The sequence below is a fragment of the Zootoca vivipara genome, chromosome 9, assembly GCF_963506605.1.
Source record: "Zootoca vivipara chromosome 9, rZooViv1.1, whole genome shotgun sequence".
Classification (NCBI taxonomy): domain Eukaryota; kingdom Metazoa; phylum Chordata; class Lepidosauria; order Squamata; family Lacertidae; genus Zootoca; species Zootoca vivipara.
The window spans coordinates 2,176,618-2,196,026 of record NC_083284.1 but is presented as its reverse complement, the minus strand read 5'-3'; the positions used below and the strand labels follow the sequence as shown (position 1 = coordinate 2,196,026).

At 49.1% G+C, this 19,409-nt stretch overlaps 1 protein-coding gene across 9 annotated transcripts in view; it reads left to right on the top strand.

The window, feature by feature from the left end:
• DYSF (dysferlin) overlaps nucleotides 1–19,409 on the top strand; it is a 178,204-nt gene that overhangs the window by 147,008 nt on the left and 11,787 nt on the right. For all 9 annotated transcript variants that reach the window (XM_060278297.1, XM_060278298.1, XM_060278292.1 and 6 more), the window contains 9 exons: nucleotides 579–721; nucleotides 2,473–2,612; nucleotides 2,854–2,942; nucleotides 3,370–3,465; nucleotides 5,408–5,549; nucleotides 12,663–12,762; nucleotides 17,039–17,208; nucleotides 18,473–18,582; nucleotides 19,157–19,304. In XM_060278297.1, the coding sequence (XP_060134280.1) occupies nucleotides 579–721; nucleotides 2,473–2,612; nucleotides 2,854–2,942; nucleotides 3,370–3,465; nucleotides 5,408–5,549; nucleotides 12,663–12,762; nucleotides 17,039–17,208; nucleotides 18,473–18,582; nucleotides 19,157–19,304 (1,138 nt within the window). The remainder of the gene's footprint in view (nucleotides 1–578; nucleotides 722–2,472; nucleotides 2,613–2,853; nucleotides 2,943–3,369; nucleotides 3,466–5,407; nucleotides 5,550–12,662; nucleotides 12,763–17,038; nucleotides 17,209–18,472; nucleotides 18,583–19,156; nucleotides 19,305–19,409) is intronic.

Below are 19,409 nucleotides of genomic sequence, written 5' to 3'. Positions count from 1 at the left end.
TCCAGCCCCCTGCAATGCAGGAATAACAGCTGCAGAGGACTTGAGACTGGCAATGAGGCTGAACATCATTTTGGGGTAGAGAGCAAGCCTTGCATGCAGAAGGCTTCAAGTTCAGTCGCCGCAGCATTTCCAGCTAGAGAGGATTTGCGACAGCAGCCTAGGAAAGCCCTTCTTTGGCCTGGGGGTTTGGAGAGACAGTGGAGCTGGAGAACTACAAATGAGAAGAGCTGTGAACCTGAATCTCGAACCCAAAGCTGGCTGGAGGGGCCTGCAGAGCCCCAAAGCAGCTGGTCGCTCACTATGTGATTCAGGATGTTGGGCTGATCCATGCACTGAGCTGCGAAAGGCCCAGCGACCGGCTGCTTATCAGGTCTGGCATAGCGCTGCCCATGGTGCTCAACAATCCCTAGTGAGAAGTTCTCCTGCACATGTCACGTTGCAATAAAAGGGGAGGTGTGCAGGAACAGAGTAGCCTCTCTCAGAAAAAAAGTGTAACAAGGCACATCAAACTTTACCTGCCTTGAGCCTGGAGGATAGGTCAGGATGAAGCTTTCTTTTGCTTTTTCCACTCCTCTTAGTTCTGGTCCCAACCAATGGAGAGATCAGCTCCGTCCTTCCCAGCTGCTCCACCTCTTTGCTCTGCATCGCAACTGGAAGCCTCCTGTCTACAATCCTGACCGGATCATCTTCCGAGATCAAACCTACCGTCTCCTGGACCTTGGTAAACAAACTTCTGGTCTTGGACCTTAAGATCTTTCATAGAATTGTAGAGTTGGAAGGGACCCCAAGGGTCATCTACTCCAACCCCCTGCAATCCATGATCTTTGGCCGTCCAACCTCCAAGGAAGGAGAGTCCACCACCTTCCAAGGGAGTCAGTCCATTCTGCTACTGAACAGCTCTAACCATCAGAAATTTATTTCTGTTGTTTAGTCAGAATCTTATTTCTTGTAACTTGAAGCCATGGGTTTGAGCCCTACCCCCTTGAGCCGGAGAAAACAAGCTTGCTCCCTCTTCCATGTGACGGCCCTTCAGACATTTGAAGATGGCTCTCATATCTTCTCTAAGTCTCCTCTTTCCCAGACTCCTTCAACCGTTCCTCATCAGGCTTGGTTTCCAGATCCTTGATCACCCTGGTCTCTCTCCTCTGCACACCTTCCGCCTTGTCAATAGCCCTCTTAAATACCTTACTACTTACAGGTTGCCCGGATTCTGTTCCAGATGGGAAAAACCATGCTTTACCCAATCTCTCTCCTCCTGCCCACCTGGCCACGCAGTCGTCTCCAAGGGTTGTGTGGGCAAGCCGAGTCCTGTATTTGTAGGTTTTGGCCAGCAGAGAGAGACATTATCACACAGACGGAGCTATCACAATATAAGCCATGACCTGGCGGAGAGTCTCTTGGCAGCCAGAGTCGGCATTCCCAGCGGACTGCAGGTTTTGCAGGGCTGCCCTGGGCGCCAAGGGGGGGGGGTGTCTGGGGCCACTGAAGCAAAAAACAAAGAAGGCAATAGGTATTGCAGGACATGAAGGGGTTGCTATGATTCGCTAACTGCTTTGGATTATTCCACGTGTAAATAGCCTTGAGATAGTGATTTAAGTGCAATTAGTATTAGTATTAATGTATTGATTGCATTATTATTCCACCTTTTTCTCCAAGGAGCTCAATGTAGTCTGCAGGGTTCTCAGCATATCCTCCTTTAATCCCTGTCTTGCCAGAGTGGTGCATGCTCTAGTTATCTCCCGCTTGGACTACTGCAATGTGCTCTACATGGGGCTACCTTTGAAGGTGACCCGGAAACTGCAACTAATCCAGAATGCGGCAGCTAGACTGGTGACTGGGAGCGGCCGCTGAGACCACATAACACCGGTCTTGAAAGACCTACATTGGCTCCCAGTACGTTTCCGAGCACAATTCAAAGTGTTGGTGCTGACCTTGAAAGCCCTAAACGGCCTCAGTCCAGTATACCTGAAGGAGCGTCTCCACCTCCATCATTCTGCCCGGACACTGAGGTCCAGCGCCGGGGGCCTTCTGGCGGTTCCCTCATTGTGAGAAGCCAAGTTGCAGGGAACTAGGAGGAGGGCCTTTTTTCCTTTTTGCCCCAGAGCTTTCCCCATGAAAAGCTGCTCTTCGGCGCTTGATTGGAGCCAACATCCATCCACGGAAAAACCAAACGGATGTTTGTTCTGACTGAACACTAAAGAGCAGGTTTTCGTGGTGAAAGCTGCAGAGCAAAAAGATCACAGGGCGGTTTAAAGAGTCATTCTGGCCATGTCAGTTTCCTCCCTCATATCCACCACTGGAATATTTGGCATCCTAGCCTCTCTCTGTATGTAAGTAATAAGTGGGAGAGTTGAACAGGGACCATCTCCCAGCTGTCTGAAGCCTCTTCTGCCCTGCTTAGCTCCTTACGTCTGTGCTGGGAGTAGTTGCCTGGCCCGCTGGTGCAATCTCCTCCTTCTCTCTTTCACATAGAGGATGGCAAGCCCCCCAACTCGCACCTGGGTCCCCTGGAGGAGAGGCTCGCCTTGTACGCCCTGCAGAAGCAAGGCCTGGTCCCCGAGCATGTTGAGACAAGGCGGCTGTACAGCCCCCTGCAACCGGACATCGAGCAGGTAAGACCCAGATGGGAGAGGCAGCGGTGAGTCTCAGGGTGCAGCCGCCATCGTCATGAAAGCCCTTCTGTGTCTGGGCAGTGCTTGAGGGGGGAAATCACACCCCAAAATAGCCAGATGAAAGATGGAATGCAGTAGGGATAAAGATTTACATCAGCGGTTCCCAAACGTTTGGGGGCCACCATCTCGTTCGTTCTATGAACTCATCCATAGCGCCTCACAACCTCTTTTCTCATTGCAGGGGAAACTCCAGATGTGGGTTGATGTGTTTCCCAAATCCCTAGGGCCCCCGGGGCCCCCATTCAACGTGACCCCACGGAAAGCAAAGAGGTAATATGGACTCCCCCCCCATCCTCCTATTTGCCTTGGTTATACACTCACACCCACAGCATGAAATCACAAGAATTGCTCTGCTGGACAAAAGCAACCCCCCCTTCATTTTGGGGGGTTGGACTAAATGACCCTTGGGATCCCCCCTTCCAACTCTCCAACTATATGATTCTATGAATTTATTTAATCCCCTTTCAAAGCCATCCAAGATGGTGTCTTGTCTGTGGCTGCATACAAACTGTGCATTGAAAGCGCCCCCCTGAGAGCCCCGTTAACGGTGGTGTGTTAAGGGTGCTGGGAAATTCAGCTCTGTGTGGGCCAAACTATAGTTCCCAGCATTCTTTGGGAGGTGTGCTTCAGCTGCAGGGTGGGTGCCCTCGGCCTGGGTACACCCACTCAACCCAACCTCTTTCCCCTTGGGTTTCAGGTTCTACCTGCGCTGCGTTATCTGGAACGCCAAAAACGTCATCCTGGACGACCTCAGCATCACGGGGGAGAAGATGAGTGACATCTACGTCAAAGGGTAGGCCATCCTGCTGGGGTGCAGGGCAGGTCCTGGAGATGAGCACCAGCCTTACCTTCCAAGTCCCGGACTGCAGAATCCGGGACCGGCAGCCATGTGACACCGGAAGTTGCGTCGACGTAACTTCCAGTGTCGCTTTGCCCTTCTATGGGCACCAAAAATGGCCGTTGCCAGCTTCAAAAGTAGCTTCTACGCATGACCGGAAGTGCGTCGACGCAACTTCCTGTGCCGCCCCGCTCATCTATGGGCACCAAAATGGCCGCCGCCGACACCGGAAGTTGCATCTATGCACTTCCGGTCATGCGTAGATGCGACTTTTGAAGCCGGCGGTGGCCATTTTTGGTGCCCATAGAAGGGCAAATCAGAAAGAAAAGAAATGGCCGCCGGCAGAAGAAAATAACGGAGAAAAATGGGAGACGAAGTGATACGGGGGACCACCAGAAAAAGGTAAGTAAAAACGGGGGTTTCCCGGGGAAAACGGGAGACTTGGCAGCTATGGCACCAGCCCCTTAGCATCTGCTTTAAAATAGACCCAGGTGCCTTTTGGCATATCCAGGTATCTTGCAGTCACTTGTCACAATGCTAAGGGTGCGTCTGTGCCAGAAAATCTGCCTCCCAAAACACCAGGTACTCCTCCTCCTCCTGTTTGAGTTCCAAAATGCAAAGGAAAGCTGATTTTCTCTCCCACCCCTAGGCATTGATAGGTTGCTAAAAACTAGGTGGAAGAGGTCCCAATTTTTAATTTGCTTTTTGAGATGGAAGTACCTAAAAAGTAAAGAGTGCGCAACAGCAGCCGCACGGATGCTACTAGCCCAGGGATGGAAAGAAGAACGAATCCCTACCAGAGACGAATGGTAAGCTAAGCTGATGGAGTATGCAGAAATGGCAAAGCTGACTGGAAAGCTCAGGAAACAAGGGGGCAAAAACTTTACAAAAGAATGGGAGAAGATTACAATTTATTTAGGAGACCGTTGCAAGCAGATGAAAACAATAGCAGGATTTTAATCCACTTGCAATGTCACAAATACTATGGGCAATACAGACTGATATAAAATATCTACCTGCCTGTGGACTGTCTCGCCAGAGTGGTGCATGCTCTAGTTATCTCCCGCTTGGACTACTGCAATGCGCTCTACGTGGGGCTACCTTTGAAGGTGACCCGGAAACTACAACTAATCCAGATTGCGGCAGCTAGACTGGTGACTGGGAGTGGCCGCCGAGACCACATAACACCAGTCCTGAAAGACCTACATTGGCTCCCAATACGTTTCCGAGCACAATTCAAAGTGTTGGTGCTGACCTTTAAAGCCCTAAATGGTCTCGGTCCAGTATACCTGAGGGAACGTCTCCACCCCCATCGTTCTGCCCGGACACTTAGGTCCAGCTCCGAGGGCCTTCTGGCGGTTCCCTCGCTACGAGAAGCCAAGTTACAGGGAACCAGGCAGAGGGCCTTCTCGGTGGTGGCGCCTGCCCTGTGGAACGCCCTCCCATCAGATGTCAAAGAGAAAAACAGCTACCAGATTTTTAGAAGACATCTGAAGGCAGTCCTGTTTAGGGAGGCTTTTAATGTTTAATAGATTATTTTATTTCATTTTTCTGTTGGAAGCCATCCAGAGTGGCTGGGGAGACCCAGCCAGATGGGTGGGGTATTATTATTATTATTATTAATAATAATAATAATAATATATTATTATTATTATTATTATTATTATTATTATTATTATTATGCATAATTCACCAGCTTTTCTTGCCATTGTTCTTTTGATGGTATTTCTCCAGTCTTCCAATTCTGCGGTATTAAAATGTTTGCTGCTGTTATAGCGTACATAAATAATGTCTGATTTTCTTTCGGCAATTCTTGTCCTAAAATACCCCAAATGGCCCATCTTCATCCTCACTTGCACAACCATTGAGCAGTCGGACCTGTTTGCTCCTTTTGCAGGTGGCTGGTCGGTTACGAAGAGAACAAGCAGAAGACGGACGTGCATTACCGGTCGATGGGAGGCGAAGGCAATTTCAACTGGCGGTTTGTCTTCCCCTTTGACTACCTCCCTGCTGAGCAGGTCTGCTACGTCTCCAAGAAAGTGAGTGTCCCTGGGCCAAAGGAGGCTCTCCTGGTCCCAGGCTGTTTTCTAATGCAACAACAGCAACAGCGACCAATGCTACACAAAACACACACATGCACACTCTTGCACTTCCACCATCTCCAGTCTCTAGCATCTTCCCAGTCTCCCGCATGGGCAGACCAGTGACACAGTTTGGGGCTCTCAAATTTTAGCGGCACCCCCTGTGATGCCAAAATTTGGCACTCTCCCTCAGTCAGGCTGGCTAATAATAATAATAATAATAATAATAATAATAATAATAATATCAGGTGACAGCAAAAACTGCAATTTTTTTTAGCAGGGGCAATTAGAATAAGATCTATTACAGTGGTACCTTGGTTCTCGATTGGCTTAGTTGTTGAACAAATTGGCTCCCGAATGCCTGGGTTTGGGGAGTTGAATGGACTCCCGGAACAGATTAAGTTCGAGAACCAAGGTACCACTGTATTTGATAAACCTCCAAAATGTATTTTGTATAGTTAAGTTTTCACTTCTATCTTCAGTACACTATTTTATTTTATTGCTATGGCTAGTGGCTGATGCAAATAAAGATTCTTCTGATCTGTAGTAGTAGTAGTAGTAGTAGTAATAATAATTAATAATAATAATAAATAACATGGGTTGCCCATGCAATCCTGGCCCATCTTGCCCTGAGCAGGTATTGTGTTCTGTCTGCTGCTGAAAACGTGGTCCGATCCACCCCACCCCCCTGCAAAAGCGGCGGCTCTCCGAAAAAGCCTCTGAGCAAGCACCCCCTGCTGTGCCAATATTGATCCCCCTCCCCATGTGGCAGCCGTAGCTGGATGCAGGAAACAAACAGCTTGTAAAAGGCTTCGCAAAGGTAGAAATAATGAGTGACAAGCTGGGCTCTGGAGGCGGGAGCCGCATTCCTCTCTGGCGGGTTTTGATCTCGCCATGTGCTGTTTGAAGTCCAGGTTCATTACTTGCGGCCATAAAAAAAAAGAAAAGAGAATTGGGGGGGGGGGGGAGAGGAGAAGCGGCACAGTCTTGAAGTTCAAACTGAAACCCTCAGATGGAAAAGTGTTCTGCTGCAGCGGCACCTGCCATGAAGAGGGCCAGCTGGGGTGGCAGGCGAGGCCTCCAGGCATCTTGGGCAAGCAGCTGTGGAGGGAAAGTGCCTAAGGGGTGGGTGCCTCCCTGAAAGGTGCCACTGTGCCCTCGAAATGGACCAGCCAGCTGCACGGATTGGATCCCACCATCTGGGCTTTCAGGATGCTGTGCATCCAAGACATTTCCAAGCTGTCTGTATCTGGACCACACGTTAGATAAACTCCCTCTGAAGACATGATTGAAGAATCCTCTATGCCCCTTCGTTTTCCCATAGGACATGTAGCCAGGCCATCCAAATCTCAGGTCCTGTCCCTACAGATCCAAAACACCTGCATCTTTTAATCCAATCCACTCTTTACCCACACCAAACATGCAGCTTCATAATACATCGCCAAATGTGGAAGCGCAAAGCCTCCTCTATCCTTCTGTCCTATGAGTATTGTTCTTTGGTCTTTTCCCCACGCCGTACAAAATTTCTTAGATATTTCTCCCATTGTTTGAAACAATTTGTGGCTCCTTGTGTTCAGCTAGGCCTTCCTGGCACTGAGCTACAGAATCATAGAGTTGTAGAGCTGGAAGGGACCCCGGGGGTCATCCAGTCCAACCCCCTGCAATGCAGGAATCTCAGCTCAAGCATCCATGACAGATGGCCATCCAGCCTCTGCTCAAAAACCTCCAACAAAGGAGAGACCACAACCCTCTGAGGGAGACAGTTCCACTGTCAAACTGCTCTCTCTCATCTCATCTAGTCCTTTATCCTCTTCTCTTTCTTTTCCGCTTGCCCAAATCTCCCAGCGTTCAGCTTCTTGGATGTCTACAAGTCCTCGTGTTAAGAGAGAGGGAGAAAACCTTTTCTCTTCTCACTTTCTCCCTGCCAAGCATCATTTTATAAACTTCAATCTATCATGTTGCCTCTTTCTCACCTTTTCTCTAAACAAAAAAGTCCCAAATGCTGCCAACTTTCCTCCTATGGGAGCTGCTCCATCCCCTTCATCATTTTGAGAGCAGTACATGTGAAAAGGATCTAGGAGTCTTGGTAGACCACAAACTTGACATGAGTCAGCAGTGTGATGCAGCAGCTAAAAAAGCCAATGCAATTCTGGGCTGCATCAATAGGAGTATAGCATCTAGATCTAGGGAAGTAATAGTACCACTGTATTCTGCTCTGGTCAGACCTCACCAGGAGTACTGTGTCCAGTTCTGGGCACCACAGTTCAAGAAGGATACTGACAAGCTGGGACGTGTCCAGAGGAGGGCAGCCAAAATGGTCAAAGGCCTGGAAACAATGCCTTATGAGGAGCTGCTTAGGGAGCTGGGCATGTTTAGCCTGGAGAAGAGAAGGAGCAATGGATTCAAGCTACAAGAAAGAAGATGCCACCTAAACATTAGGAAGAACTTCCTGACAGTAAGAGCTGTTCGGCAGTGCACATTCCTTGGGGGACTCCACTTTCTCCTTCTCTCCATTTGGAGAATGGTCCATTTCTTCCTGACAGTAAGAGCTGTTCGGCAGTGGAATTTGCTCCCAAGGAGTGTGGTGGAGTCTCCTTCTTTGGAGGTCTTTAAGCAGAGGCTTGACAGGCATATGTCAAGAATGCTTTGATGGTGTTTCCTGCTTGGCAGGGGGTTGGACTGGGTGGCCCTTGTGGTCTCTTCCAACTCTACGATTCTATGATTTTGGACAATATCCTTTTTAGGTGAGGTCACCAGAGCTTTACACAGTACTCCTTATGTGGTGGCACCATAGGTAAAGGTAAAGGAACCCTTGACCATTAGGTCCAGTCGTGACCGACTCTGGGGTTGCGTGCTCATCTCGCATTATTGGCCGAGGGAGCCAGCGTACAGCTTCCAGTTCATGTGGCCAGCATGACAAAGCCGCTTCTGGTGAACCAGAGCAGCACACGGAAACACCGTTTACCTTCCCGCTGTAGCGGTCCCTATTTATCTACTTGCACTTTGACGTGCTTTCGAACTGCTAGGTTGGCAGGAGCAGGGACTGAGCAATGGGAGCTCACCCCGTCGCAGGGATTCAAACCGCCGACCTTCTGATCAGCAAGCCCTAGGCTCTGTGGTTTAACCCACAGCGCCACCTGCGTTCCCTTATGTGGTGGCACCATAGGGAAAGATAAATGCAAATGACCCCTGGATGGTTAAGTCCAGTCAAAGGTGACTATGGGGTTATATATATAATAATTTATTATTTATACCCCGCCCGTCTGGCTAGGTTTCCCCAGCCACTCAGGCCGAGGGAGCTGGCGTTTGTCCGCAGACAGCTTTCCGGGTCATGAGGCCAGCAGGACTAAACCGCTTCTGGTGCAACGGAACACTGTGATGGAAACCAGAGCGCACGGAAACGCCGTTTACCTTCCTGCTGCAGCAGTACCTATTTATCTACTTGCACTGTTGTGCTTTCAAACTGCTAGGTGGGCAGGAGCTGGGACAGAGCAACAGGAGCTCACCCCGTTGCGGGGATCCGATCGGCAAGCCCAAGAGGCTCAGTGGTTTAGACCACAGCGCCACTCGCGCCCCATAGATTTATATAAGGGCATTATGATATGGGCGGTTTTATTTCCTCTTCCTTTCCCAATGTCCCCTTGCCATGAAATCTGCCTTTTTTCACAAAGTGGAAGAATGGATATTTCCTTGAGTGATGAACAGGCATGGAGACCTGGTGTCCGCGGTCTCTGGCACAAGTCAGACCTCTCTGGGATGGGGCATTTGTGTCACGTGCCCAGCTCTCATGAGGTGTTGCCTGTGCTGCTGGAAGCCGGTGTGTGTGTGTGGGGGGGGGGGAGGGTGAATGAGCTCCCCCACCACCCAAGGGTGCTCCTAGCCCAGCACATGAATGAATCTTGGGACTGAATCAGCGGCCAACGTGGAATTCCAATCTGGATTTGCCAGGCCTGCTCTGTTCCCCTGCTGGGCTGCTCCACCCTCTCTCCATCCAGATCACCATTCCTCATTATTTTATTCCGAAGTGTCAAGCGGGGCTTGTAAATCCCCTCCTCCCCCCCAAAACAGAGCCGGGAAGTTCTCTCGGTGCGCACCTTGACTTTGGAGGTATTTGTAATTGTGCCTCGAAGTTGACACCTTGAGGTTAATCCTGCGCAAGGCTGTTTCCCCCAGATGTAGCTCTGGAGGCCTCCTCTTGCCATTGTCTGAGGTGATGGGGCCCCCACTGGTCCTCTGGGGAGCTCATTACGAAGATGGATACTTTGTGTGCCTCCCTGGAAAGTTCTCCCAGATGTTTGTTTTGAGCTGGTTTCATCCCCGCCCCCAATAAAGAGAGAGATTTCGGTCCTCCCTGGCAGTGGAGTGGCTAGTTCTTCCACCCTGACCTCCTCACAGGCTGCTACCCAGTTTTCCATGCCCTGTAGCCTCGGGGGCCCTGTCCAATGTTGGCAAGGCACTCTGGAGACTGCCCAGCTGGTCCCACAGAGATGGGCAAACCACCCCACTGGAGAAGGAACTGGTGTCCCGCAGCGATCAGGTTGGGTTCCTCCTTCATGTTCACTCTCTCTGGGACGTCCCCGTGCCAATAGTACGAAGTCAAGCAGATTGCGTGGACCCTACTGACCCCAACGTGAAATCCTTCCTCACACAGCACAGAATTAAACTATGGAACTCCCTCCCACAGGATGCAGGGTTGGCTTTCAGGAAGATGAGACAAATCCGTGGAGGCTATCAATGGTTACTGGCCAGGAATGCTCTGCTCTGCCTCCACAGTTGGAAGCGGCAAGGTTTCTGAATGCTGGAAACATCAAGAGAGGAGATTGTTCTTCTGCTCGGCTCCTGCATGCGGATCCCCTTGAGGCATCTGGTTGGCCCCCGTGGGGAGAGGGTGCTGGACCAACATCTTCATCAATGACTTGGATGATGGGCTTGAGGGCATCCTGAGCAAGTTTGCAGACGACACCAAATTGGGAGGTGTGGCTAATACCCCAGAGGACAGGATCACACTTCAAAATGACCTTAACAGATTAGACAACTGGGCCAAAGCAAACAAGATGAATTTTAATAAGGAGAAATGATTGTAAGGTACTACACTTGGGCAAAAAAAATATGATAGGCACAAATACAGGATGGGTGACACCTGGCTTGAGAGCACTACATGTGAAAAGGATCTAGGAGTCTTGGTAGACCACAAACTTGACATGAGTCAGCAGTGTGATGCAGCAGCTAAAAAAGCCAATGCAATTCTGGGTTGCATCAATAGGAGTATAGCATCTAGATCTAGGGAAGTAATAGTAGCACTGTATTCTGCTCTGGTCAGACCTCACCTGGAGTACTGTGTCCAGTTCTGGGCACCACAGTTCAAGAAGGATACTGACAAGCTGGAATGTGTCCAGAAGAGGGCAACCAAAATGGTCAAAGGCCAGAAAACAATGCCTTATGAGGAACGGCTTAGGGAGCTGGGTATGTTTAGCCTGGAGAAGAGTAGGTTAAGGGGTGATATGATAGCCATGTTCAAATATATGAAAGGATGTCATATGGAGGAGGGAGAAAGATTGTTTTCTGCTGCTCCAGAGAAGCGGACACGGAGCAATGGATTCAAACTTCAAGAAAGAAGATTCCACCTAAACATTAGGAAGAACTTCCTGACAGTAAGAGCTGTTCGGCAGTGGAATTTGCTGCCAAGGAGTGTGGTGGAGTCTCCTTCTTTGGAGGTCTTGAAGCAGAGGCTTGACAGGCATATGTCAAGAATGCTTTGATGGTGTTTCCTGCTTGGCAGGGGGTTGGACTGGATGGCCCTTGTGGTCTCTTCCGATTCTATGATTCTATGACCAGTTGGGCCATTGGCAGGCAAGTCTTTAGCATATGCACTGCCAGGGTGCGATGATCCGCCCAGCCCCCCCAAATTTAGTTGTGGGCACCGTCGTTGAGTCTGACAGGTGCCACCGTTGTGAATGACAAGCGCCGCCGCTGGCGCGATGTGTCTTTGGTAAACGAGCGCACAAAGTCGAAAGTCTTTTAGTGAAACAGTAGGTATAGGTAAAGGGTATATAATACCTAGGTATATATGTATTTTGTTTTTCTAGCTTGATCAAAATTATTTATTATTTCATAACAGGTAGATAGTTAAAAGCTTAGGCGGCTTCAGGGGTGGACACCTGGCACCCCCCCAGAATTTGGCGCCCAGGTGCCACACCCCTTGCACCCCCGGGTAAAGATGGCCCTGGCCATTGGCCTGATCCAGCAGCCTCTTCTCATGTTCTTATGACCAGGGCCCTCTAAGGGCCCTCTGCCTGCGATGATGGGCTGCAGAACATCCAGGCCCAACACATGTTCTGCAACATGCTAAATTTCGGAAAGATGAAAGCAAGAAGAGCTCTTTGACCCACCTCCTCTGGATAAAGCCCAAAGCCATGTGGTCAGAAGGCTTTCTTTCAAACCACGGGTGGTCCAAACCAGTTGAACAGTGAATGCATTGCAGGGGATTAAACGAGATGCCCCTTTGGGTCTCTTCCAGCTCTGTAATTCTGTGCTTCGCCACAGATGCCACACTTACTGCTTGCTTAGCAAGCATCTGTTTGCCCCACCACCATAATTTTTTAAAAATTATGTGCTGAGAAAATATTAATTCTACACATCCGGATTAAATGATGGAAATTAAATAAATGTGCCCAACTCTGCCTCAATTAGTCTATATCTACTGGTTAGTTTTGTGGCTTTGTTTCAACATCACTTGCACTTGTTTTAAATGTGTCATTTCTGGACCCTTCCCTGGGACGATTTGGTGAAGTGCAAATGATAAATAGATAAAGGTGATGGGGGAGGGGCGATTGATTCAGATGGAGGTCGATGCCCCCCCCATTGCCCACTGTAAGTCATGCCCAACTCCTAATGCCAGCCTCTTAGAGTTCATCTCTTGATCCTTAAAAAATGCTGCTGCCATGATTAAATGCTGGGATTCTTGGCGTCGGTGGATGCCAAACACCCAACCCTATCCTTATATGAAAGAAACCAGAATATTCACCCTTCTAACAGAGGATTTCCTGTCTTCCCCTGTATGTACAAATACAGGAGCATTTCTGGAGCCTGGACAAGACAGAGAACAAAGTTCGTCCGCAGCTGGTCCTTCAGATCTGGGACAACGACAAGTTTTCTTTTGATGACTACTTGGGTGAGTGGCAAGCGTCTCCTCCTCCTCCTCCTGGACTGCCTTTGGGCTCTTTGCCCTGCATTTCACTCTGCTGTCCTCGTTGCTTAACTTGCAGCATTTCCAAAAAAAATAGTTTTGGGACTGGCGGATGCACAGCCAGGCATACTGCTGGTAGTTTTCCCTTGGACTCTTTGATTTCTTTACAGGCTACCTATGCGCATGCATTGAAAGGAAGCACAGAACGGAAACTTGATGTGGCATCAGGATTGTGCCAAGACATCGTCAATTGCGCATGGAGGCCTGTGCAAAAACCAAGAGGCGCATTGAAAGCTGGAGCAAATTGGCATGCTTTGAGCAGTTGGAACAAAGCCCAGAATTCAAATGCAGGAGAATTTCCCAGTCCTGTGTACAGGTGAACCACTGTGCATAGGTGACCTGCCACTGGTTGGCAGTCATGAAATGGAACTGATCAAACTGGCAGCTGTCTGGCAGCTATGACTTGTGCGGTAGCCCGTAAAGCAGACCCAGGCAGTCTCCTTTTGAGAGGTGGTTGAACTCATTTTCTGTTCTTCCCAACACTGGCGCATGCCCAGCAAGGCTGAGTAGGTGTTCCTTCCTCTTCCAAAGAGGAAAGGCTTCTCTTCTCTTCACAAGTATTGCCTTCCAGTGGCATTGAGCGACCCCATACAGTGGTACCTTGGAAGTCAAAGGGAATCCGTTCCGGAAGGCCGTTCGACTTCCAAAACATTTGGAAACCAAGGCACGGCTACTGATTGGCTGCAGGAAGCTCCTGCAGCCAATTGTAAGCCACATTGGACGTTCGGGTTCCAAAGAACATTCGCAAACCAGAACACTCACTTCCGGGTTTGCGGCATTCGGGAGCCAAAACATGAGACTCCCAAGGCTTCCAAGGTACAACTGTACAACCATTCAACATTGGCCTTGCAAATTGCCATTCCTCTAATCACCTGCCACCAGTAGACCACAAGTTGCCATGAGTCCACAGTGTGATGCAGCAGCAAAATAAATAATAATAATAATGATGATGATAATAATGCTGTTCTAGGCTGCATCCACAGAAGTCTAGTGTCCAGATCAAGGGAAGTCATAGTCCCACTCTATCCTCTCTTGGTCAGACCACACCTGGAGTCCAAGGTCCAGCTTTGGGCACCACAATTTGAGAGGGATATTGACAAGCTGGACCATGTGCAGAGGAGGGTAACCAAGATGATCAAGGGTCTGGGAACCTTGGCCTATGAGGAACAGCTGAAGGATCTGGGTATGTTTAGCTTGGAAAAGAGGAGACTGAGAGGAGATCTGATCTCATTTTTTTGACAGAATTACAAGCCTGGTAGATGAAGGGAACGCTATGGATGTAGCCTATCTTGATTTCAGCAAGGCCTTTGACAAGGTGCCCCATGATATTCTTGTAAAGAAGTTGGTAAAATGTGGGCTAGACAATGCTACCATTCAGTGGATTTGTAACTGGCTGACTGACCGAACCCAAAGGGTGCTCATCAATGGCTCCTTCTCATCCTGGAGAGTAGTGACTAGTGGGGTGCCACAGGGTTCTGTCTTGGGCCCAGTCTTATTCAACATCTTTATCAATGACTTGGATGATGGGCTTGAGGGCATCCGGAGCAAGTTTGCAGACGACACCAAATTGGGAGCGGTGGCTAATACCCCAGAGGACAGGATCACACTTCAAAATGACCTTAACAGATTAGACAACTGGGCCAAAGCAAACAAGATGAATTTTAACAAGGAGAAATGTACGGTACTATACTTGGGCAAAAAAAATGAAAGGCACAAATACAGGATGGGTGACACCTGGCTTGAGAGCAGTACAAATACAGGATGGGTGACACCTGGCTTGAGAGCAGAGGTCCTCTGGCTGGGTCGGGATGACATGGGGCGGGGGGGCCAACTTCCATCTTTCGCTGGGGCCCAATTAGTGTCAGCCCCTTCTGTCAAGAGCTTGGGGGTAACCTTGGATGCCTCCCTTTCCATGGAGGCACAGGTTGCAACCACAGCCAAGGTGGCATTTTTCCATCTCCGCCGCATTAAGCAGTTGGTCCCCTATCTCTCTCAACCTGATCTAGCCACAGTGATCCATGCGATGGTCACCTCTAGGCTTGATTATTGTAATTCGCTCTACGCGGGGCTGCCCTTGAAACTGACCCAGAAACTCCAGCGGGTGCAGAATGCCGCGGCGAGGCTCCTTACGGGGTCCCGGCTGCGGGATCATATTCATCCAGTGCTTTACCAACTGCACTGGCTCCCGGTGGAGTACAGGATCAGGTTCAAGGTGCTGGTTTTGACCTTTAAAGCCTTATGCGGCTTAGGACCCTCGTACCTACGGGACCGCCTCTCCCGGTATGACCCACAGAGGACATTACGGTCCACAAATAATAACATATTGGAGATCCCGAGTCACAAGGTGGCTAGGCTGGCCTCGACCAGGACCAGGGCCTTCTCAGTACTGGCCCCGACCTGGTGGAACGCTCTGTCCCAGGAGACTAGGGCCCTGCGGGATTTGTCATCTTTTCGTAGGGCCTGCAAGACAGAGCTGTTTCGTTTGGCCTTCGGACTGACGCAGTCTGACCCCACGGTTACCCTCCCCTAAGGTTTTATTTATAATGGTTTTATCTTATTCGTAGATTTTTAATTTTAAAATTGAATTTTAACATTGTATTATTCTGTTGTTTTAACTGAATTGTTTCTTTTATATTTGTGTTGATATTATTTGTTGTTAGCCGCCCTGAGCCCGGTCTTGACTGGGAAGGGCGGGGTATAAATAAAAATTATTATTATTATTATTATTATTATTACATGTGAAAAGAATTGAGGAGTCTTGGTAGACCACAAACTTGACATGAGTCAACAGTGTGATGCAGCAGTTAAAAAAGCCAATACAATTCTGGGCTGCATCAATAGGAGTATAGCATCTAGATCAAGGGAAGTAATAGTTCCACTGTATTCTGCTCTGGTCAGACCTCACCTGGAGTACTGTGTCCAGTTCTGGGCACCACAGTTCAAGAAGGATACTGACCAGCTGGAACGTGTCCAGAAGAGGGCAACCAAAATGGTCAAAGGCCTGGAAACGATGCCTTATGAGGAACGGCTTAGGTAGCTGGGTATGTTTAGCCTGGAGAAGAGAAGGTTAAGGGGTGATATGATAGCCATGTTCAAATATATGAAAGGATGTCATATGGAGGAGGGAGAAAGATTGTTTTCTGCTGCTCCAGAGAAGCGGACACAGAGCAATGGATTCAAACTTCAAGAAAGAAGATTTCACCTAAACATTAGGAAGAACTTCCTGACAGTAAGAGCTGTTCGGCAGTGGAATTTGCTGCCAAGGAGTGTGGTGGAGTCTCCTTCTTTGGAGGTCTTTAAGCAGAGGCTTGACAGGCATATGTCAAGAATGCTTTGATGGTGTTTCCTGCTTGGCAGGGGGTTGGACTGGATGGCCCTTGTGGTCTCTTCCAACTCTATGATTCTATGATTCTATGTGCAGAGGAGGGTAACCAAGATGATCAAGGGTCTGGGAACCTCAGCCTATGAGGAACAGCTGAAGGATCTGGGTATGTTTAGCCTGGAAAAGAGGAGACTGAGAGGAGATCTGAGAGCCATCTTCAAATATCTCAAGGGAAGATGCAACAAGCTTGTTTTCTGTTGCTCCAGATGCAAACCAATGGATTCAAATGACAAGAAAGGAGATTCTAACTAAACTTTAGGAAGAACTTTCTGATGCTGAGAGCTGTCCAACTGTGGAATGGACTACCTTGGAAGGTGGTGAACTCTCCTCTCATGGAGGTGTTTAAACAGATGTTGGGTGGCCACCTGTCAAGTCTTTTCTATCTGTGATTCCTGCATTGCAAGGGGTTGGACTATTTGACTAATGGGAGCCCCTCCTAACTCTAAATTCTATCATTCCTTCCAGGTGACCAGAATGAAAGCATTTATGAAAGTCAGGTCTTTGTTCTCTGTTTTGGTTACAAATAACTGACATCTGTAACTGTGGGCAGCTGGGCTGTTAAAAATCCCTGCATGCTAATAACTTCAGCAGATTGCTTTTCTGGTCAAGGGTGGCGATGGCAAAAGCAACCTGTGTTTCCCTATTGTGCAGAACCATGCTTCATGCATAGAGTCGGTGGATGTTGGCTTCCACACCAAGGCAGTTGCCCACAAATAATACCCCTGTTTCTGGCGGAAGCTTGCCTAACTCAAGTCCTCTGCAGCTATCCAGCCTGCTTCATTCACAGCGCTGGGCTTGCCCTTTCTTCCCGCCTTGCAGGTTCCATCCAGCTGGATCTCAACTGCATGCTGAAGCCGGTCAAGACAGCCGAGAAGTGCACGGTGGACCTGCTTGACGCCGCGGAGCGGGTGGTCTCTCTCTTCGAGCAGAAGACAGTGAAGGGCTGGTGGCCTTGCGTGGCAGAGGAGAACGGAGAAAAGACCATTGGAGTAGGTCCCTCTCCTCATTGCACAACGTTGAGCAGGGGTGGCAGGATCTGGGCCATGATTGTGAGGTCTGAGCGTGTGGGAACAGGTCAGGAAAGAGACCTTGGGATCGTGGCGGATCACTCAGTGAAAATGTCTTCCTAGCGTACAGCAGCTGTGAAAAAGGGAAATTCCATGTTTAGGGATCATTTGGCAAGGCCTTAGAAAATAAGCCTGCCATTCTCAGATATGCAAATCGTCATACAAATCTACAATGTGACCTCGTTCGGAATACAGTGTGCAGTTCTGGATATGGCAGAATTGACGGAAGTTCGGAAAAGTTCAAGGGGGTGAAGGTTGCATTTGCATATTTTTAGCTTTAAAAAGTGGGGATGTGGGTGGAAAAGATTTTACAAGTTGTAATGAAAGCAGATGGGAAGAAGCCAAACGCTAGAACCAAACAGAGTCACCCGGGTAGACAAAAGAAAATGTTTCTTCACGCACACAGTGCATAGATAAATTGTGGAATTTTATGGATTAGTTGTGGTTCTATGCTTCTTTTCATTCAAATGAATCCCAAAGCGTCTTCCAAACAAGACATAACCATAACAGAACGGAACGCCGCAAGTACAGCGTAAATCATAGAGAACAATGAACAAACCACTAGTAAAGGAACTGCAATCTTTAAGTTGCTACTAACAAAGCAGCAACTAAAAAGGAAGCTAAACATCACAGAGGATTTCTGGGGTGGCCATTCTGGGCCTTAACACCACCCTGAATCAGAAAACATACCTAAATATTCCAGGGGAATTGGACTGCTTGGGCTACATCTAACTAAGTCCTACCTGAACCATTAAAATTAAGCAGGCAGGAAATTAGTTCTGTCTATTAATATCAGCGGGTCTGTGCTGAGTAGGACTAATGTTGGATACAACCCTTTGTATATCCAGCCAGGGTTCCCTGCCCTGACTGGCCTTGGCACTCCAGGGTCTCAGGCAGAGGATGGGGTCTCCCACCCCCTGCTTCCGGAGAGATGGGAGATGCCTGTGAAGTAGGGTTGCCAGACTCAATAGAGGACAGTACTTCTGTGCCTTTAATTGCCCTGCTCTCTTTTGAGTCTAGAAACCTTAAAGAGAAACCAGCAGAAGACCCTTTGTTTAATTTCCAAGCAAGAAGACCAAACCCAGGGCCTTCTGCCTGCAACAGAGCCTCCTCCCCTCAGTCTCCTCAGATCAGTGTTGCGGTCTTTGCATCTCAGTCCTCGAAATTCCCCTTCTCTTGCCTACAGGGAAAGTTGGAAATGACCCTGGAGATCATCAATGAGCAAGAGCATGAAGAACGGCCGGCTGGGTTGGGCCGGGATGAGCCAAACATGAATCCCAAGCTGGAGGACCCAAAGTAAGAGGAGCTTGCAGTAGCCTTGGGATGTCAAAAAGGGGCTCTGCGCCTGTGCTCCCTCAGTTCACGAGGAAGCAAACATTGGGAAGCGGGTTTTGGGGGAATGCCGTGCAATGCAACAGGGCAGTCTTTGCATTGGTATTGCAGTCTGTTGTTTTATCCCATTGCAACACCCCTTCTATTGCATTCTCCCATCTCTTGCATGGCACTATTCTGTGGCGGCATATTTGGGGAGACAGTCCACAGGTTCTGGGTAGCTTGAGACCTTAGAAGACCTTAGTGCAGAATAATTTTACAGTGAAGGAGACAGAGGTGGAGGTTATCCCCCTGGCTCTGCCCATGCCTGTCTCTGTGGGCTTCTGAAAAGCCTGTGCTTGCCTGGACCTTCCACCTCAACCCTGCCCTGCCCCACCTGCTGTCATTACCCACATGAGAGCCAGGGGATGGGCTCTGCCACATTAATGCCAGCCTTGCCCACTCCACCCAAGGACACTGCCCTTCTGAGGGGTACCTGGCCCATCCTGGCCCCGCGGCCAGGATTTCTGGGCCTAGCTGTGTCTCTCTTTGTCTGCAGACGCCCAGAGACCTCCTTCCTGTGGTTCACCTCCCCCTACAAGACTCTGAAGTATATCCTGTGGAGACGGTTCAAGTGGGTCTTCCTTGTCTTCCTCTTAATCTTCATTCTGCTGCTCTTCCTGGGAATCTTCATCTATGCCTTCCCGGTAAGAACCACAGGGAATTGGTTAGATGATGAAATGCACACCCACACGCCATGTCCAAAGTCATAGAATCGTAGAGGTGGAAGGGACACCGGGGGGCCATCTAGT